The sequence below is a fragment of the Schistocerca gregaria genome, chromosome 8 (assembly GCF_023897955.1).
Source record: "Schistocerca gregaria isolate iqSchGreg1 chromosome 8, iqSchGreg1.2, whole genome shotgun sequence".
Lineage (NCBI taxonomy): Eukaryota > Metazoa > Arthropoda > Insecta > Orthoptera > Acrididae > Schistocerca > Schistocerca gregaria.
In genome coordinates, this window is record NC_064927.1 from 256,562,447 (window position 1) to 256,583,711 (window position 21,265).

Genomic DNA, 21,265 nt, shown 5'->3' on the forward strand with positions numbered 1-21,265 from the left:
CTAGAGAAAGGGGGAGTGGCAGCTAGACCATGTCTGTATGGACAAAAATTTTCATAAGGAGATCCACAATGTTAAAGTACTGAGAGGAGTAGACACAGGCTCAGACCATTATATAGTTAAAATTAAAGTCAAATTCACTCCATTAAAGAAGAGGACCGGAAAAACTAATAAAACAAAAAGGAGGTCTGACCCACATCAGCTAATTAAAAATAATACCAACAAATAACACAAACCATCAAATTAACAGGTGATCTAGAACAACTAGTACCAAATCTTTAAAAAGAAGCAGAGAATCTAGTTCCCTTGAACTCACGAGGGAAACATGCATGGTGGACATCAGAATGTGACAAATTCCATGAAGATAGACACCAAGCATGGTTAAAGTTTCAAACACATAAAACTGAAGAAAATGCCATTAACCTAAAAAATGAAAGAAAAAAATTGACACAAAATATTAGAAGAATCAAGAAAGGATTCAATAAAGATATTATAAACTCTATAGAAGATAATTATCATAAAACCAACTCCGGGAACTACTATAAAATCTTTGGGAAACAACTACAACAATATGAGGCCCCTACACTAAAACTGAAAGGTGAAGTTGGAAGAGGGACACACAGTAACAAGGAAAATGCAGAAATCATGGCAAAAGCATTTAACAAACTTCTGAATTGCAAGGAACCTGTTAGACCTATTTGGTCTGGTTCCATACACTCGAGTAATATTCAAGGATGGGCCACACAAGTAATTAGAAGCAAACTCCTTTGTAGACAGATTGCATTCCCCCATATTCTATGAATAAATCTAAGTTTACCAACCTGCTTTACATTTGGTGACCTACCATGCACGACCCACACTTTTGTAAAATTTGGGAAAATAATAGCAGGTCAAACCCAAGAATGGGGACGACATACTGAAGAATGAAAAGCCGAATAATGCCAGAAGCGAAGAGAAAGAGTGTCCAAAATCACAAACCATGTCCAAGCACAACTAGCACCTAACAGACCATCCAATCGAGAGGCAGAGGAGAATAATTAGTAGTGTATGGAGAGACTTGCAGCATGCAAATGGAAATAGAGCTGCAAGGGCTGGGACCCAATGATGGCCAAGCATGTACTCACACAAAATGTGAGGCCCCCGGGAGTTGCATAGAAGACCAATAGTCGGTACCGTCGAAACCGAAGCGGGAACTAGTCCAGAAGGCACCAGAAGCAAGTCACATGTCATAGTGATGGACAGGGTCTAACAGTTTAAAACCAGCAGCTGCCACAAAGCCATGTACTTGATAACTATAATCCAGTAAAGATTAGACCAGAGCCTAGTAAATATGGGTCAGAGAAGTACGATCTGCACCTCAACAGATTTGTGCATGGAAGGAAGAGTGTTAAGCTCCCGATGCAGCTTGTCTTTAGTTAACTAATATGGGGCAGCCAAGTCAGGTTGTTTTCGAAAAGGAGGCTTAAAAAATAGGACTAGGCAACAACTCCAAAGTCGAGTGCTGGCTCATGATGGACCATTGTAGAACAGAAATGCATGACTGCATACTTGCAGTGGAGAGAAATGAAAATCATGGGAAGATGTCCAAGCATTGGCCCTTCGGATGGCAGCTTGGAGCTGATGTTCAGCCAAGGTTAATGAGTGGGAGCTGTACCAGTTGCGAAGTCTAAATACAGGACTGGAGTGACCAGCACCCTGACAGAGGTGACTAGCCCATTAATGGCTAGATGAGGAAGTGTTCACCTCATATAGAGGTTCCTAGTTGTGGGATCAAATTTCTGAAAGTCTATATGGTGACGTTTACACTCTCCAGCTGTTCATCCTGGTGCGCCCTCATTTGCGAGTAATTAATTAAAAAAAATTTAGACTTTCATGTGATGTTCCATAGCTTTAAAAATGGTAACAGTTTATAGACTAATTGCACAATTCTTAATATGGATTGAAAGGGCGATGAGATGATCAACTGCAAAGCGCTGCTTACAAAATCCATGTTGTGTATTTATTAACAAATTCCGATACTCAAGCCACCAAAACCAGCCAACCATTGATCGTGCATTCCATTGACTTTTAGACACTGCTGGTGAGGGAAATTGGACAGCAGTTGGATGGAAGACTGTTACCAGGCTTGCGTATGGGGATTACAGTGGTCCACACCAGCATCTGGGAAATGTACTGTCCTTCCACAAGTGATTATACTTACAAAGGAAAAAGTGCTGGTCACCAAGAAATAGATACTGCAACATCTAAATGTAAAACAGTCCAGTTCTGAAGTGCAAGCTTGTGATGAGGTGAAAGTATATTTGAGCAATCTGGAGATGCGCCATTTTCCAGAAATCCAACGTAAGTTACCACAAACAACAGAAGAGGGAGCAAAATGCTTAAAAAGAATAGTAAGAGATGTCTGACAAGCTTCTTTGTTATCTTTGATAATGCGACGACACTTTGCGCAAAACTGTTTATAATGAATAGTTTTCCTTCGTGGGATGGCGTTCAAAGACACAGAGAGCATATCTGCGCAAGCAAACCATTCACGGCATTCTTCAGTCCACCAGGAGACTGGGACATGTCGTGGTAGAGAAGAGTTTCAGAGGATGGAACATTCTACACTGGTAATAATAACATTCGTAAGATACTGTACTTGATGAATACTGCTGTGGAAAAGTTCGCCAAAGGTTACTGATGAAGAGCAGAGAATCCAGTGAGCTTTAGAAAGCTGCCTGTTTGTCTTGCACACAGATGAGACATGAGTTACCAGATGAATTACGTGTGGGAAACGGTAACTCGAGTATGTGCTGGGGCAATGGACCACTCTGGATGGTGGGCAAGATGTGTATTACAGAATGAGAGATCCAGGAGCGAGAAAGTGTACGGAATCTGAAAGAAATGTGGGTCCACCAATGTCGAGAGAAGTGAGAGTAAGCTGGTTCAGAATATCTGCCATGAGATAGCCTCTCGGTCAAGTTCTTAGAGAGCCCCACATGGTACGGTGAGCACTTAAGACACTAAGCAGCAAGAAAGTTTGAGGGAGCTGAGTGGTAAGCTATTGGATGTCTGCCCTGGTGAGATCACATGATGAGGTAAACTAGATATTACAAAGAGAAAAGGTACAAATGGGGAGAAAAAGACGGAGCTGGGTGTTCAAAGAAATGGTTTGGTGATGGGAATCGTCTCAAATCAGAACCCAGCACCATGACCTCCCCCCCCCCCCCCCCAAGCTGGAATGCCTTCCTTGGAGGGAAGGTAAAACATACTAGAATGAAGTGTAAGAGGTTAAAACAGTCTTGAGGGCGTAATTTTGTTTCTTAGAAGCATAAAACAACTAGGTACAGCAATCGCAATAGCAGCTGCAAGTCTGTCTTGTGTGATCTGATGCCACAAATATTCCATTGCAGAACTTTCATCTGAGGAACCAGTAACCTCCCTGGGGCTGTCAGTGACTCCAGAGTGGAGAATCAGATGGTGATTTGCACCAGTGGAATAAAGGTTGGCTGGTGTGTGTGTGTGTGTGTGTGTGTGGAAGGGGGGGGGGGGGGGGGGGTTTGAGTTCACGTGTGCTCAGTGCAGATGTTACCTATGCCCTTACACATTTTAAAAGAAATAAATGTGTGTAAGATGTCTCATACTGTTGTCGAACAGTGAGGAGGAGACCTATAAAATGACACTCATTCTCTCACTCCCACCACACTCATGTTGGCCAACACAATCACTCTATCTAATGGGTTCAAATGGCTCTGAGCATTATGGGACTTAACAGCTATGGTCATCAGTCCCCTAGAACTTAGAACTACTTAAACCTAACTAACCTAAGGACATCACACAACACCCAGTCATCACGAGGCAGAGAAAATCCCTGACCCCGCCGGGAATCGAACCCGGGCGTGGGAAGCGAGAATGCTACCGCACGACCACAAGCTGTGGAATATCTAATGGGCCTTACTACAAAAGAGAAGAGTGAAAGGTGTTGTACATTAGATTAAAGCTGAAGTACAACCACAGAAGAGCTAAAAGAATGGCACAGGGAAATGCGACTGGGCTGACCTCTTATTAAAAAACACATTATGAATATCTCCCTAAAATTTTTGGAAATATGTTGGACACATCACAAAATCTTAAAACTCTAATCACATTCATTTCGAAAGAGATGGTAGATCTGCTGACAAATCAGCCATTGACCTCTTGTCTGAAAATAAAACATAGACTAGTAAAAAGTGGTTCGCAGTTATCTGTCTGCCACTTAACACCACACATTGGAGGATCCCAAACAGGATCCTCCTTTATTGTGCAGAGTTTATTACTACAAGCAGTAGTGCACAAGATGTCATTCCATTTTTGGGCAAAGAGAGATTAGACGTAGATCTGCATCCTGCAGCTGAATCATGCAAGAAATGGGAGTAAGTATCTGCCTCTCTAGCCAAACAGTCAGCTAATCCATTCCCTCAGATGCCCAGATGACGTGGGACCCAGAGAAAGACACTTGAGCAGGCAGCATAGCCAAAAGCAGAGAGAAGGCCATGGATAGTGGAGACCAAAGGGTGACGAGAGTAGTATCGATCGATGGCCTACAGGCTACTCACCGAGTCTGAAAAAATTGAAACACTGTGGAGGGAAGCCTCAGAAACAAAATGGAGGGCTCTGTGAATGGCTAGAAGCTCTGCTGTGAACACACTGCATGATACCGGCAATAAATGGTGTTCTAAGCCACTGGAAGATGTGGAAGCGTATCCCACCTTATCGATAGTCTTTAGAACCATCAGTGTAAAAGATGGTGGCACCCTGGAACTCTGCAAGGTTGGCACACACAAAACGCCAGAAAACCATAGGGGCGATAGACATCTTAGGATCCAGGAATAGATTGGTTCTAATCTGAGGATGAAGCACCATCCAAGAGGGAGTATGGGAAGAAACACACATGGCGTATTCCAGAGTGTGGATATGGAGATCCCGACAGAAAGAAGTGAGACACATGCCAACCGGCAATCCCACCTACCAGCGAGTGCCAGGAAGGAGACATCCCTCATTTGCAAAACGGACAGAGTACACTGGATAGTCAAGGAATTGATGAATGGGGATTGCGTAAGAAACCAGGAGTTGGCTCCGTCATATTAGTAGAGGGGAAATCCCCGCTACTGTGGCGAGACTGTCAACGAGACTAGTGCAAAAGGCACCAATAGCCACATGCACCCCATAGTGGTGAACAGGGCCAAGAAGTTGCAAAGTGGATGGAGCTGCTGAGCCATAAACCTGACTACCATAATCTAGTTTGGACAAGACCAGAGCACAGTACAGATGGAGAAGAGTGGTACACTCTGCAACCCAAGATGTGTGGGCCAGGAGGTGGAGAGCATTAAGATTCTGCATGCATGTAGTCTTCAGGTGGTGAATATGGGGCAGCCATGTGTTTTCTTTTCTGCCAAAAATAAGGCCCAAGATACAAGGCTCTGGTACAACACTGCAGAGCCTGTTGCCTAAATAGAGTTCTGGGTCAAGGTGTACTGTGGGTCAATGACGAAAACGCATAACCCAAATTTTGGAAGGAGAAAACTAGAAGCCCTGGGAGGTGGCCCACACAAAGGTCGTTCGGATGGTGCCTTGGAGCCAGCACTCAGCAGACGATACCGATTCAAAAAATTGGATGTACCACACTCGGGTACCCACCACCAAGAGAGGTAACGAGCCCATTGATGGCTATGAGGAAGAATGTGACACTTAGCACAGAACACTTGGGATACTGTTCTCCTGAATCTGAGGGATGCTGAGTGAAGTGTCAACTCAAAGCCGGGAGAGCTAGTGAGATAAAAACTCGTGGATAAAAGTCTGAAGGGGACCTCAGAAGACCCAGTCTTGGATGATAACTAAAACATGATGGCACCAAGCCATGTCATATGCCTTATTTAGGTCAAAGAAGACTGCGACAAGTTGCCGGCAGTTAGTAAAACCCTTTCGGATGGCTGTTTCCAATTTGAGTAAATGGTCAGTTGGAGATTGTCCTGCCTGGACACAGGGACAATAGGCCCCGAGATTCTGGTACCCAACATAATCTGAAGCTATCCATCCTCTTGAGCAGTTTACAAAATAAATTTATCAGGCTAACTGGGTGGTAGCTGTCAAGAGACGTGGGTTCTTCCCGGGCTTAAGGACAGGGATAACTATATTGTCTCGCCATTGCAACCGAAAAGCAATGTTGAGCCAAAGGCGGGTGAAGTCCCTGAGGAGGTACTACCTCTGGGGAATGTCCAAGTGTTGGATCATCTGGTTGTGGATGGAATCTGGGCCTGGGGCCGTGCCTTGTAAAGAAGTAAGAGCCTGCTAGTAGGGTTCACTCTAGGGCTCAGCATAGCACAGGATTAAACAGGGGGTCTGTTCAATTGCATTTCTGCCGGAGGAAGATATCAGGATAGGAAGAGGACGCCGATGCCGTTGCAAAGTGTGTTGCGTGGTGTTCTGCAAGGACCAATGGATCAGTGCACAGAACACCTTTAAGGTTAAACGCTGGACACTTGATTGTCGCTGGCAGCCTAGAAGGCTATGGATTGGGTGATTAATTGAGGGGCATGGGACCAAATGGCGAGGTCATCAGTCACGTGATTCTGAAGTGACTTATAGAAGAAAGAGAGTCTTCTAAAAGTGGAAAGATCCAGTCAGGGGAGTCAAATTAGAAACTAATGAAAATTAAACACACACAATAAAAGCACAAAAGGTGAAAACAAATCTAAGAACTGAAAGGGGGAGGGGGGGCAGTTAAGGGATCACAGACCGAGAAGACTCTAAAAGAAGTCCCAACCACAACCAACCTGCCCTGCTCCAAGACTAAAGGAGAACCTTATATCTGGAAATAAAAACCACTCTCACAGAGGAAACAAATTATGATGTGTGTGTATTTGTAAAGTTAGGAAGTAATTTTAGGTTTGCAGGGTGTGTGTAATGCAGCAAGTTATTATGAGATGACATTCATTGCAGTAAGACGCAACCGTCTAGTACGATGGCAGCAGTATGGCGATGTTTTTTATCTGCTTTACTCACATCACAGCTGATGCTGCCTGCCGCGAGAACTGCATAGCATAACATTCAGTCAATACAAAGATTCGTACCCTCTACAAATCTAAATAATCCATATTAGCTATGATCCGATTTTGTTCAAATCTGATACGCAACCTTTTGTTATTAATGGAATGATGCTGTCATAATTTCAGATTTTTATTTAAGATAGTTCTGGAGATAAAGAGAATTACCTAAAACTTACACTTGTTTTTTTAAAAACGAGTTAGGAACAATAACAGATTGACTTTCATTATCATTTGAAGCCATCCCAAAGTTATCGGTGCGTAAAAATCAATTAATTAGAATTTTCTTTTTAAAACTTTAGTCACTGTGCATTATATAATACAAAAACCAGTCAGAAACATTATTTGATTATTTTTGCCATGAGAATGATTGAGAGTGTGTATGTGGGACATACATCAAAATTTAATATTTCATTTTACGTAAGACCTTGTACAAATGAACCTTGGGAAAGTTACGTTGCAACCATGATTCAGGTGACGTAAGTCAGTGTGTGCTTGCATTTGTACAAAAGTAGCCAGAATGGAAGTTAGAGACGGAATATGTTTGTTTATCAATTTGAAGAATATTTCGCACTTCGTTTATTTTCATTAAACAAAATACAAGAATTTGAAGTTTTGGTGACAATAATTACTATCAAATTAGTGATTGCATAACGCAAGATTTGCCGTGAAAATGATCTGGAAGGAACTATCTGACAGGTCATTTAGATTAACAGACAATCAGAACTAAGTTGTTCCCACGTGTAAAGAGGAGTTGGTATATAGGAGAGTACCTCAAGAGGAGTCGCTTGCTAGCTGATCTACAGATAACACAATGTTAGATTGCTCCTTAAAAATACTGTGTTAGATGAGGAAATAGTGAGCTAATTTCGGTTTGAACATATTGTGACTGAAGCGACTGGAGTTATGAACATTTTAATGAATGTTTGGTGTTTCTAAATTAAATAGTTTGAGAGATACAAGCATTTGAACTTTCTGGTAATAGTAACAACTCTGCGTGGCGTGTTTCATGCTGTGTACGAAATGTTTTGGAGAGCACCTCTTATGAAAAAGACAAATGAAACGACTGAATGTTTAAATCGCGAATAGTTGTGAGTCTGGGAGTGGTAAAATGTGAAAATTTGTCGGGTTGGACTTCTAAAATTCTGGATGCTTTTAGAGTGAATATCTGTTCTACAGACAGTGAACTTTGAATGATAATCTTTTCCCATATTAAATACGGACTTTATAGTCATTTCATGTGTTTCAATATGAATAAAAAGCAGAGTTAATCTAATTGTAAATGGTTTTCTTCAAGTAAATTGAAGATCCTCTACGCCCAATTTTTTTATCATGAACTTTCAGGAGCTGACTCAATTTGAGTTATGTGGCCTCTGTTTGGTAGGTACTGGGAGGTGGTTTCATCAACACTGCCTAGCACATATCTGCTACCACAGAGTGAAGGGATATCAGCAGGAATCCTATCGAGGTAGGTGGATTGAACAATCTCCCCCCCCCCCCCCCCCCCCCCCGCAACTGCAATGACATCCTGATCAGAGAGGTAGGTTTGAATCTCAGCCTCAGTCAGACCATCCTGATCCTGCAGCCTAGTGTAAATAACAACCCAGAAAGAGTTCAGCCTTCAGTGGACCTTGGCACAAACAGGAGAGCCCTGGAGGAGCGAAGCTGCAAGCAGTTGTTGTGCTTGAGAATCAGAAGTAATCTCCAAACGCAAAGTGCCATTTCATAAAAAAGTGCAGAATTTCACAGGACTAGCAGAAGCATTAACACCTTTCTGAATAATAAACACATTTACCATAGTGAAGGATTGACTGTCTTCGGTACATGGAACAACGAGGAACTGTGGTGCAGCTGGGATGGTCTTTGAATCATTAGCCTCATTTCATTTACTTTTGGTAGACATTGATGGTGAAAAGAATGATTGGCTCATTGTAGGAAAATCCCCCACGACTGCCAGCGTCTCCTATGGCGCACTCCTTTCAACTGCGGATTGCCCCATCAGAAGGGGGCACACCCACCATCGGTGACTGTTCACACTCCAGGTTACACCTCCCCAACACCTGACAGAGGGATCAATCGGCAATTTAGGAAGGTATCTGCTCAGGTAATCACCCCTCCCTGGGTCTGGCCTTTACCAGGGGATACACGTGAACACTACCTATCAACCCGGGGCTGGGAATTATACATTATCCAGTCACCTGTTATGTCTTAGGCGTGTGAGCTGCCCTTAAGGAGTGCACAGGATGAAAGAAGAAAAAGAGGAACCTCAAACACTGGGGCACAGGAAGGATAAGAGAAGGGGGATGACAAAAAGGGAGAAGGGACGACAAAAAAGGAGAAGGAGCAAGAGACAGTGGTGAGACTGTTCTGATTTCGGCGACTGAATATGCAGAACACGTTTCCAACAACAGGGGAGGGGAGGAGGAATAGCAAGAGGACAGACATGGAGTATGAGTGGAAAAGGATGCTGCAAGGGCTGGGGCCCCATGGTAGCCAAGCATGAATCCGCCACAGGGAGGCAAGCAACCTGAGGGAGTGGGGCAGCAATTTCTGTCTGATACCCTGTTTTTCTCTACGGTGACCAGCAGATAGCAGTGTCAATCCATATGAAGTGGTCCAATGATGGCTCTTGACCATTTTTAAATATTTTAATTTTTTTATATATGATTGCCCTATATTTGAGAAGTTCAAAACAGTTTTTTTAAATAATTTATCTTGCACCTTTACTGAATGGTGGCCATTTTCATTTGTAAGTGTGTGACGATGTTTCAGTTTAGAGATGTTAGCAAAAAAAGTAGTATGTCTGCACTGGGTTAAGTTACCACATTGCAATTGACACGATTGTTTTTAGAAGTGTCCTCTACAACATTGTCTATTACACTAAATTCAAAAATAACCAGTCAAAATCACATCCTAAATTTGGTATCCAAATTTTAAAAAATTCACTCTTTAGGCCCAAAAATAATAAACAAGGAGTGGTTTATGAGAGTATTTTTTTACTATGGTTAGATATCATATACTACTAGCATCATATAGAGCAAGAAAACTTACAAACATTTCCTTAACTTTTTATGAATTTTTGAAATTTGAAAATTCTCAGATGGGGGCTGGATACAAAAATGTACAGTAAAAGTTTCAATACTGATATCTGACTGAACAAAGATGGGAGTTTGTAAAAATGAGGGGAGAATTCACATCACTCTACAACTGATATTATGGCTGTTGCCTATTTAAATGGTTTATTGTTTCATTGCAATTAAATTTAATTGTGACATACTTAGTTAACACATCACCCAATATTGATTTAGTTTATTTATTCTTAATAATGCAATGTTAAACAATATGAGCTTCTGCTTTTGTTCTATGGCTATAAAAATGCCCATTTACATTTATGTTTATTGTCAATTAAGAAGTACATTATTGCTAGGTGTGGCATTGTTGTTGTCAGTCTGTTCTGAAACCTCCGTTACAGTGGATGTACATACTTCATCAACAGTGTAGAATGTGTTATGTGCTGTGTTCTATTTGTAATTAATTTTGAGAGATTAACTGGAATGCAGTAACATGGATGAACAGTGCTCTGTTGGACAGATAGTAACTGAAGTGTGTCACAAAACAGTTTACAGTTCAGTTTCAAAAAACTTTAAAATGTCAATGACTTTGATGAAGTTGGACAAACTTTGTTTAAATTTCGAGTACGTTCTTGTGTAACATCAGTGTGAGAGTATCATGAGAAGAAATATATTCTGAAGTACAATAGCAATGACCGTGTTTCAGCTAAACTACTTTGGATCCACCTTTATTCAAAATTAACATGGAAGAGCCATACTAATTACACCTGTACAAAGTTAGTTCATGTTGCATAGCTCTTAGGTAAACTATGGACTTATGTCACAGACCATACAATACAACATTCCTCCACACCCACATCACATACACCATGTTTTTGCAGGGGAATCCACTGAAGAGAGAGGGGGGGAAAGGCAATCAGATGCATCTGAGAAATCAGAAGTAATTAATCCTGTAGAGGATATTTAATTAAAAAAACTAAAAATACTAACTACTACATCCGTCTTTATAATAAGTTATGTAATGCATGCAAAAGAAAACCAAAACAGAAAAACTACGACACACTATCCAACATAACACATGCCTAAAACAGAAGACTGATATCACAGTTGCTACACCCTTGAAAACTCAGGATAGTTAGTTACACGGAGATAAAAGTGTTTAACATGGTAACAGTACATACACACAATGTGTCACTGAGTATGCTTTAAAGCACCACAAAGAAATAAACTACAGAAAAAGCATTTTATACAGAAGATAAGTGCAAAATAATACCTAAACTTGATCTTAAGTAGGAGCCTACTAATTCTCTTCCATTATGATAAACTCATATATCAATATACTGAATATATCATCTACGGTATTGTGGACAAATATATTTTTAGCATCATGTATGTCACTTATGTAACTTTGAACGTACACAAAAAGCCGACATCGATGCCATTATTACTTATTAAAGGTGAATAATTCATAAATCTAAAAATATAAATCAATGAACAGTGATTCAGAATTAATAGAAAGCGCACTGACAAGACGTCCTTCTGTTCAAAGTATCTGATCTAATAATTCTGTGGTGGGAAACAATAAAAATGTGCATGAAAGAAGTACAATTATGACGACGAAACAAAATCATACCCACAAAATTAAGGCATGAAAACGCAGTAGATTTATGTGAACGCTTGAATTATAACTCAACGTAGTTTACCGATTACCTTTTGTAATATCCCCTGTAGCTCTGGTGGTGGAGGATGATTCATGAACAACAATTCAAGGTTCGTTAACAAGAGTTCCGAATATATACTAGGTTTCGCCATCTGTTCGAAATTAAACAAATCTGCTATTAAATACCACACACTTCATACACCTTACTGTAGATTATAATAATTAAAATTTAATTCTCCGTAACTTCGTTAGACGTTAACTTCGCACAATTCTCAGCACACATAAACATTAAATTCAAGCGTCTTTCAATTCTTAGCTCAATTCCCGCCACGAATAAAGTGCCAAGTTCGCATTCTGGTTCGATCGTCACAAATATCGATAGTCGAATCCTGTAGACAGAGGAAAATAATATTTATTCTATCCTACAGGAGAAAACTCATAGGATAAAAATATCCGAAAGTGAGTAATCTCGCATGAGTCAGGAGTACTCATCATCTGTAATTTTATCAGCTTCTGAGAGTGTGCTACAGCGTTTTCTAGAATTAAATTCCCAACAATGAATATCTACTTCAAATTCGATCTTTGTATTACGGATGCCGAAACACGACAAACAAATTACATTCATGTTGATTAAAATCCATTGTGGAATTACAGACAATTAGAAAGCAAATGACTTGCCAAAGCAAGCTGCACGGAAGGAAACCCCACTAGACATAAACTTCCTTCCAAATCTACAGCTACAACTAGTCCTTCACCGCTATACTCTCACCACCGTGACGAGCGTGGCATGCAATATTCCGTATTCAACCAGTTATCAAAGCTTTCCCCCTTTCCATTCACGTATGGAGTGCAGAAATAATGGTTGTTTAAATGCCTCTGTGTACGTTGTAATTAATCCAATCTTGTTTTCACAATCCCTATGTGAGTGGTACAGGCCACATTACTAGAGTAACCATTCAAAGCTAGTATCAGAAATTTTGTAAGTAGTCTTTTTAGGATAGTTTCCATATGTCTTAAAGATTCTACCGCTTCAATTCTATCAACATTTTATAAGCATTTTCACAAGTCCATTGATATCTTTTTAACTCTTATGGGAAGGGCACCGAAAAGAGTTTTGGAATGATATATTATACATTTTTGATACTGAGCGTTCATGTGTCATTCTCTTTGGAAGTAAGTTCTATATCTAGTTTCATAGTCATGGAAATCATTGTTCAAAACAAAAAACTGGGAATGGGATTTCAGAAAGCTTATGAGTAAGATTTAAACAACGTGTGAGCACTGCAATGGACTCCATTGCACTATAATTAGCTTATTAAGCAAAATTCGATCACCAATAACATCAAATACCTTAGATAAGTCTAAAAACAATTCACAGTTTATTTCATTATGAACAATGGACTTTAGAGCAAGTTTTAGGAAATTATATATAGCAGTTACAGTCGCCATGCCATATATTATTTCACTGATCAAATATTAAATGCTCTGAATAACCGGACATCACCCATTGGTATTTTTTGTGATCTCTCAAAGGCCTTTGACTGTGTAAATCATGGAATTCTTTTAGATAAGCTAAATGATTATGGTTTGAGGGGGGCAGTGCACAAATGGTTTAATTCATACTTAACTGGAAGAATGCAGAAAGTTGAAATAAGTGGTTCATGTAATGTTAATAGAACAGCTGATTCCTCAAACTGGGGGGCTATCAAGCACGGGGTCCCACAGGGTTCGGTCTTAGGTCCTTTACTGTTCTTGATATACATTAATGACTTACCATTCCACATTGATGAAGATGCAAAGTTAGTTCCTTTTGCTGATGATACAAGTATAGTAATAACACCCAAAAACCCAGAACTAAGTGATGTAATTGTACATGATGTTTTTCACAAAATTATTGAGTGGTTCTCAGCAAACAGACTCTCTTTAAATTTTGATAAAACACAGTATATACAGTTCCGTACAGTAAATGGCACAACTCCAGTAATAAATATAGACTTTGAACAGAAGTCTGTAGCTAAGGTAGAATTTTCAAAATTTTTAGGTGTGTCCATTGATGAGAGATTACACTGGAAGCAACACATTGATGGTCTGCTGAAACGTCTGAGTTTGGCTACGTATGCTATTAGAGTTATTGCAAATTTTGGTGATAATAATCTCAGTAAATTAGTTTACTATGCCTACTTTCATTCACTGCTTTCGTATGGTATCATATTCTGGGGTAATTCATCGTTGAGTAGAAAAGTATTCATTGCTCAAAAACGTGTAATCATAATAATTGCTGGAGCCCACCCCCGGTCATCTTGCAGACATCTATTTAAGGATCTAGGGATCCTCACAGTAACCTCACAGTATATATATTCACTTATGAAATTTGTTGTTAATAATCCAGCCCAGTTCAAAAGTAATAGCAGTGTGCATAGCTATAACACCAGGAAAAGGATGATCCTCACTATGCAGGGTTAAATCTGACTTTGGCACAGAAGGGGGTAAATTATGCTGCCACAAAAGTCTTTGGTCACCTACCAAACAGCATCAAAAGCCTGACAGATAGTCAACCAACATTTAAAAATAAATTAAAAGAATTTCTAGATGACAACTCCTTCTACTCATTGGCTGAATTTTTAGATATAAATTAAGGGAGGGAAAAAAACTAACTTAAGCATTAGTGTCATGCAATATTTTGTGTAATGTAATATCTTGTACAGACATCTTTCATTAACCTGACACGTTCCACATCATTACGAAGTGTCGTATTCATGATCTATGGAACAAGTATTAATCTAATCTAATCTAATCTAATCATATTTTAATAAGGCCATTTTGTTCGTTGACAAATATTCCACATTTGTTCAAAAAAGCACAGTGTCTTTCATACATGATTCTCTAAAAATATTGAGAAACAAGACAACTTTGATAAAGGTCTGTAGTTTTTACCACATAAGGATCACTGTTCTTATGTAATGGTTTTATTATTGATAGCTGAAGTTCTCTAGGGAAAGCACCAGTTCTGAAAGAGACATCAATTATATCAACAAGCAGAGGAACAATATATTTATTGTGTCTAGTTACTATATCGGGAACGCTACCTGTACCACAGGAAAATTTATTTTTTAGTTTGCTAATTGCGTTCTCTGCCTCTTGTACTGTTACATGATACAAAAACATAGTTTCTGGTTTCACATATATGCTATGATTAGCCTCTATATGATTCTGGTTTTTTGTAGGATTTTGTATTGTACTTATATAGAATCTATTGAATATAGAGGTAATTTGTAGAGGATAATTTATAGTTTTATAGTTTAGTCCTAGCCTTTAAGAACAATGATGACGTTCTTTGCTTTGTTTCTGTCGAAGTTTGTATTTATCACATTCCAAACTGATTTCAGCTTTTTTGTCATGCTGGTTTCTGTTAATGTATGAATGTTGTTTAGTTTCTTTGCTGCTATAATGACTTTCTTCTATACTTCTCTGTAACAGTTTACTGACTGTGCTGCTCTCACAGAGGTCAACTGTGACCATTCATGCTCCCCTTCTCTATGTATGTTCAATATCCCCTGTCAGTCCTAGCAATTACAGATCCCATCCGCTTGAGTAATATTTTAGGATGGCTCGTATGAATTATTTACAAGCAGTCTCTTGGTAGACTGGTAGCATTTCCCCATTATTCTACGAGTAAACCAAAGTCTACTATCTCTTTTACCCATGACTGAGTCTACCTGATCTTTCCATTTTGTGTCTCTACAATGCTTTACATCCAGTTTACTGATTTCAGTTGTGACTTGTTAACATTAAATTCTTAGGATACCACTTTTTTTCGTTTTGTGAAGTATGCAGTTTTACATTTCTGAACATTTAAAGCAGGTTGTCAATCTTTGCACTATTTTGAAATCTTATCAGGATATGACTGAATATTTGTGCAGTTTCTTTCAAGCTGTGCTTCATTATGGATAACTACATCACCTGAGAAAATCTGAGGTTGATATTAGTAGGAGGGGCGATCAATAAGTAATTCAGCATATTCTGTTTTTGGCAAATTTCGGTTGAAAAAATGAGGAATTTAATGTGGGATATTGTGGAATATTCTCACTTCAGTCCCTATAGTTTCATGACAGTCCAACAGATGCCAGAGAAATACATATCCTTCAAAATGAAATCTGTAACACAGGTACAATCCAAGCAGAGACCTGTTACTGAGTTTCTTCTGGTACAAAACCAGCGAATCGTAGATATTCATAGGTGCTTGCAGAACATATATGGAGACCTGGTAGCGAACAAAACGCGGAAAGTCGATGGACGAGGCATCCGTCAACACCACAACAATGTGGCGCACACCTGCAATCTCCCATGTACCAGGGTGTGTAAAATTTTGTGTAGGCTTGTGCAAAGGAAGATAGAATTGATATGTCGATTGAAGATTAGAGTGTCTGTATGCCAATATTTATGCTATCTGTACAAATAAATGATGGCAAACCATCAACTTTTTTCTTTGAGGGCAGCTAGGAGACGCCTCGCTGTTCGCTTTTGTCTTTTACCAGTCTGATCCTGTAATATAGGCAACATTGTCTGTAGTTATGAATAATTTATAATACATTGAGCTAATTTTCATTCAAAATGTGTTCGAATACTTTATTACAAAACCAGCCCACATATTTATGTCAATAAACAATGTGATATTAGTTTGATTTTTCCAGTGTTTTTAAAGTGGGAGAGACGCAACATTTCGAGTTGGCACCGATCCGGGACTGGCGTAACTTCGTTACTAACTTTCAATATCTTTTTCTCTTATCATATAACTTGTCCTGCAGTCACTCAAGGGAGAAGTACAAGAACTTAAACTAATCGCACAGCATAGAGCTTTCTCAAAAATTCTATTGGTTCACATCTTTTGTAACGGTACTCCCAACACCAGTCTGAGACAATTACAATATACAGTCTTAAACTGCTTTGGAATTCATTTAGTGAGTGGAGATGGAAGTCAACTTACTCTCCAGTACTAATAATTACTGAATCTGATCATCGATATCTAACTATAAATTATTTGCCTGTTCAGTAGAGAAATGTTCTTGGAAATGAACTTCAATAACAGGAAAATAAAAAAGTCCAGATAACCACGTACAATCAGAAACCAGTCTCCAGGAGCTGTTGATGAATCCATTTAGCTTCATGACCAAATTAAACCAGGGAAAAACAATCAAAGTTCAGAAATGCCTCTCAAAATGAAACTAAGCAGGGCAACATTCCAGAAACTAAGGTCTAGCCTGACCAGCAAGGATGTCCCAAATAAACTGAAGTTTAAGGTCTGTAATATGCGCATACTACCAGTTACAATCTACAGTCTATAAACTATGCCTCTAATTCAAGTGCTCACATACTGCAGTGCACACATTCAGCCTTGGAGCTACATTTGGTATGCTACAGGCCCCACAGTGAATTATTACCAAAGTTATTGAAGATGGAGGATCCAAGATGGCGGCGATAGATATGGCAACGTCTCAATGATGTCATTGTGGCAAAATAGGTCAGTTTGGCTACCTCCAATAACCTAACCCCCTCCCCACACCCGTCACCTCCCCTTTCCCCAACCACCCCGACAAGAAAATGGCAGGATGTTCAAATTTTGGCGAGAAAAAGGTCACTTGAGCTACCTCCACTAACCTAAGGAATTGGTGCGAAAATTGTGGCAGGAAAATATGTCAGTTGGGCTACCTCTACTAACCGATGTCATCCGATCACCATCTCTTCCTTGGAATTGGCAGGAGAAGGACTCACTCTGTGCTGGGCTGCTGGGTAGGATGGGTGTAAGTCCTTATTTTACATGCATGTTTATTTAAATAATTTGAGTTGCCATCGGGAGTAGCTCCATCCACTGCATTCAAAATGGGGTCTGTAGTCCAACTGACCTAGTACACAGTACCGTCACTAGTGGACACTGTCTTCCCATGGCGCTCTGGGGAAAAATGGCGGGGAAACGGACTCTATCTGTGTCCAGCCGCTGTAGAGGAGGGAGTGTACTTAATTTATTCTCAGTGGAAAACTGGAACGGTTTATTTAGAGACAGATTTTACGGAGTTTATTTATTATGCTGATACAAAAAAACTCGCCCTGGCGTGCTTGGCGTCAAGGTAAATAGACTACAGACCTGGAAACTACTCGCAAATTACCGAAATAATTCAGTACATTGATGTACAGACGCAAAAACAACTCGTTAATTGTCAAAATAATGCTTGTATAAGACTCTGCACACACGCTCACTAATTGTAAACTGTCGAAATAATACATTGCACAGCCCGCAGACCTGCAAACTACTCGTAAATTACCGAAATAATATAGTACATTGATGCAGAGACACGTTCACTAAGCGTAAAATTAGCGAAATAATGCATGTGTAACGCTATGAAAACATGCTCACAAAGCTTAAACAGCCGAAATAATACAGTGCAAAAACACTCATTACATTTAAAAACACTCTCAGACTATCGTTAAGAAATTTGACCACAACGTATCAGCTAACTGTTCCCTACAGAGTTCCAAGGCAGACTGATGACCAGATGCATTCTTCCTAGCAATTCTAAAAGGACAGCCCGTCCCACATGTCTGGCCGCACACATCTTTGCCTCGGGTCCAGCACCGAATGAGATGTTTGCATAGCGGCTTACCCTCGCAGGCGCACCTAAAAGGTTGTCAATGTTTTACTGATGTCACATGGCTGTATAATTAAGAACCAAGTCTCCCTCTCCAAAACCGTAAGTTAACAGCCGCATCGGTTGTTTTATAATGTCACAGCTTGCCACACGGAAATTCTTGTCCTAACTGGACCTGTTCACGAAAATAGCCTAGAATAACACGGAATGCATTCTTCCTAAAGAAACACCCTGTCCATCACGTAATACACTTCCTGGAAATCAAGACATCATGCTTTCAAGAAACGTCTCCGATATGGTAAACATTTGACCACTACGTACAGGCTCCTCTGTCCCAGCACAAAGGATGTCTTGTGAATGAATGGAACATTCTGAATGGCTCTTACTTAATTTACCTGCCGAGTTGCTGATGCTGCCGGGGTGGGAGCACTGTCCATCTTCTTTTTTTCTGCAGACCAGACTTTCAGTGGCAAAATTATTTTGTACAGATTGTAACATTGTACTGACCGTAAAACCTTCCAAAAGTGGTCCACAAATCATGAAATAAGGGAAGATACTTCTTAAATTACCCTCTTCTGGCACTGACGACAGAAGCATGAATATTTCAGTAAGAAACCGATCTCCATCCTGGCTAAAAATCACTACATATCGTCTCGATGTAGTAAACACACAATTTGTATCCTACACCAAACAGAATCATTACTTCTGCTTCCTGGATATTGCTAGGACCACCAGACAATCGTTCTCATACCGCTAAGACAGATAGGATAAGCACATGGACTGTAAATAGTCATGCAGCACTAGATATTTCCCGTGAGGTCGGTAGGTCATCCACTGCAGCCGATGGTCACAAGTCATCTCCCCTACACACACACTGGCCTGACATGTGAGCAGAGCACCATCAGTGGACACAGGTTATTATATGAGCTGTTGTACAAAGGCTGGGTCGGTTCCCCTCGGCACAAAGGCGTTTCAGTTTCTGGTCCCGACCTCCTTGCTTGCTTTCTACACCCATCTCCAGACTCTGGGATTACAAGAGCATATGTATTTTCACATGGTTTGCCAGGATATCATACCATTTTCGCGACACTTCTCGATATCATGCCCATAGCAGTATTTTACCGATCTCTTGCACAGTATAACTCCTAAGATATAGACAGGAAATTATATCTCTAAAAACTCGAAACTATAGCAGGGTGGAGCCTTCTATAAACCACTGAGTAACCGGAAACTATTCACATCTGTCAAGGTCTTTACGTGAAAACTCGAAATAAATAGAGGAATCTGATATTTCCTCTTACGAATACCGATGTCGGAGGTATAACAGATTCCAAATCATTGTTATAATTTACAAAGTCAACTAGGGTGTTTCTCATGTCTAGAGAACCAGGAAACGTGTCTTCGACCGGTTTTTCACCTGCTAGATGCGCACACCACAGTTGATGCTCTCTGAACCAAATGAAGGTGGGAAATGTGCAGAAGCAGACAACTGGACAATTTACATGGGAGGGAATAAGGGTCCAGCGCTAACACATGTCCATATTGAATCGTCTCAGATTTCCACGTGATCATGAAAGATGTCAAACAGATAGTGGGTATTAGTTCACTATTCAGCCGTCTAGAGGGCGACATGGTTAAGTCAGCTACATTCCTGTACCCAACCTGTCTCTCCATTTGCACGGCTCCTGCCATTAGCTCGAAACGTGAATCATTCCCGCCACAGGCCACTGCCGCTAATTACTCCTCGCACACCAGGCTGATTCGTGCTAGGAAACTGGCTACATATATGTTTTATCACTATACTTACAATTAAATTCTATGATCACGGTCCCAATTGGTCGACATTCAACAATGAGTGAAGTTATCAAAAATTCTCCCTGCTGATGGCTGTGACTATGGAAACAGAAATATCTTCACCATTCTTATTACTTGACATATCTAGTGCTGCATGACTATTTACAGTCCATGTGCTTATCCTATCTGTCTTAGCGGTATGAGAACGATTGTCTGGTGGTCCTAGCAATATCCAGGAAGCAGAAGTAATGATTCTGTTTGGTGTAGGATACAAATTGTGTGTTTACTACATCGAGACGATATGTAGTGATTTTTAGCCAGGATGGAGATCGGTTTCTTACTGAAATATTCATGCTTCTGTCGTCAGTGCCAGAAGAGGGTAATTTAAGAAGTATCTTCCCTTATTTCAAGATTTGTGGACCACTTTTGGAAGGTTTTACTGTCCGTGCAATATAGCAATCTGAAAGTCTCAGCTACAGAAAAAAGAAGGTGGACAGTTCTCCCACCCTGGCAGCATCAGCAATTTGGCAGGTAAATTCAGTAAGAGCCAATCAGAATGTTCCATTCATTCACAAGATATCCTTTGTGCTGGGACACAGAAGACTGTACATAGTGGTCGAATGTTTACCATATCGGAGACGTTTGTTGCAAGCATGATGTCTTGATTTCCAGGAAGGGTATTACATGATAGACAGGGTGCCTCGTTAGGACCATTAGGAAGGATACATTCGGTGTTATTCTGGGCTATTTTCGTGAACAGATCCCGTTAGGACAAGAATTTTTATGTAGACAAGATGAGACTTAAGAAAAGCTCCTACAACAGCTAAAGCGACTGTTAACTTACGATTTCGGAGATGTATCCTTGGATCTTATTCACAAAAAACATGTGATTCCAGTATAACACTGACCACCTTTCAGGTGTGTCTGTGAGGGTGAGCCACTATGCAAACATCTCGCTCGGTGCTGGACCCGAGGTAAAGACATGCGTGCCAGACAGGTCTAGCATGTGTGATGGGCTGTCCTGTTAGGATCGCTAGGAAG

The 21,265-nt window shown here is 40.2% G+C and overlaps 1 protein-coding gene across 1 annotated transcript in view; it reads right to left on the bottom strand.

Annotated features, from left to right (window-relative positions):
• LOC126285437 (uncharacterized) overlaps positions 1–12,127 on the bottom strand; it is a 136,165-nt gene extending 124,038 nt beyond the window's left edge. The window contains exons 1-2 of the mRNA XM_049984825.1: positions 12,033–12,127; positions 11,840–11,941 (exon numbers count right to left, since the gene is read on the bottom strand). Of these exons, the coding sequence (XP_049840782.1) occupies positions 11,840–11,941 (102 nt within the window). The 5' untranslated portion in view covers positions 12,033–12,127. The remainder of the gene's footprint in view (positions 1–11,839; positions 11,942–12,032) is intronic.
• Positions 12,128–21,265: the final 9,138 nt, after the last annotated feature.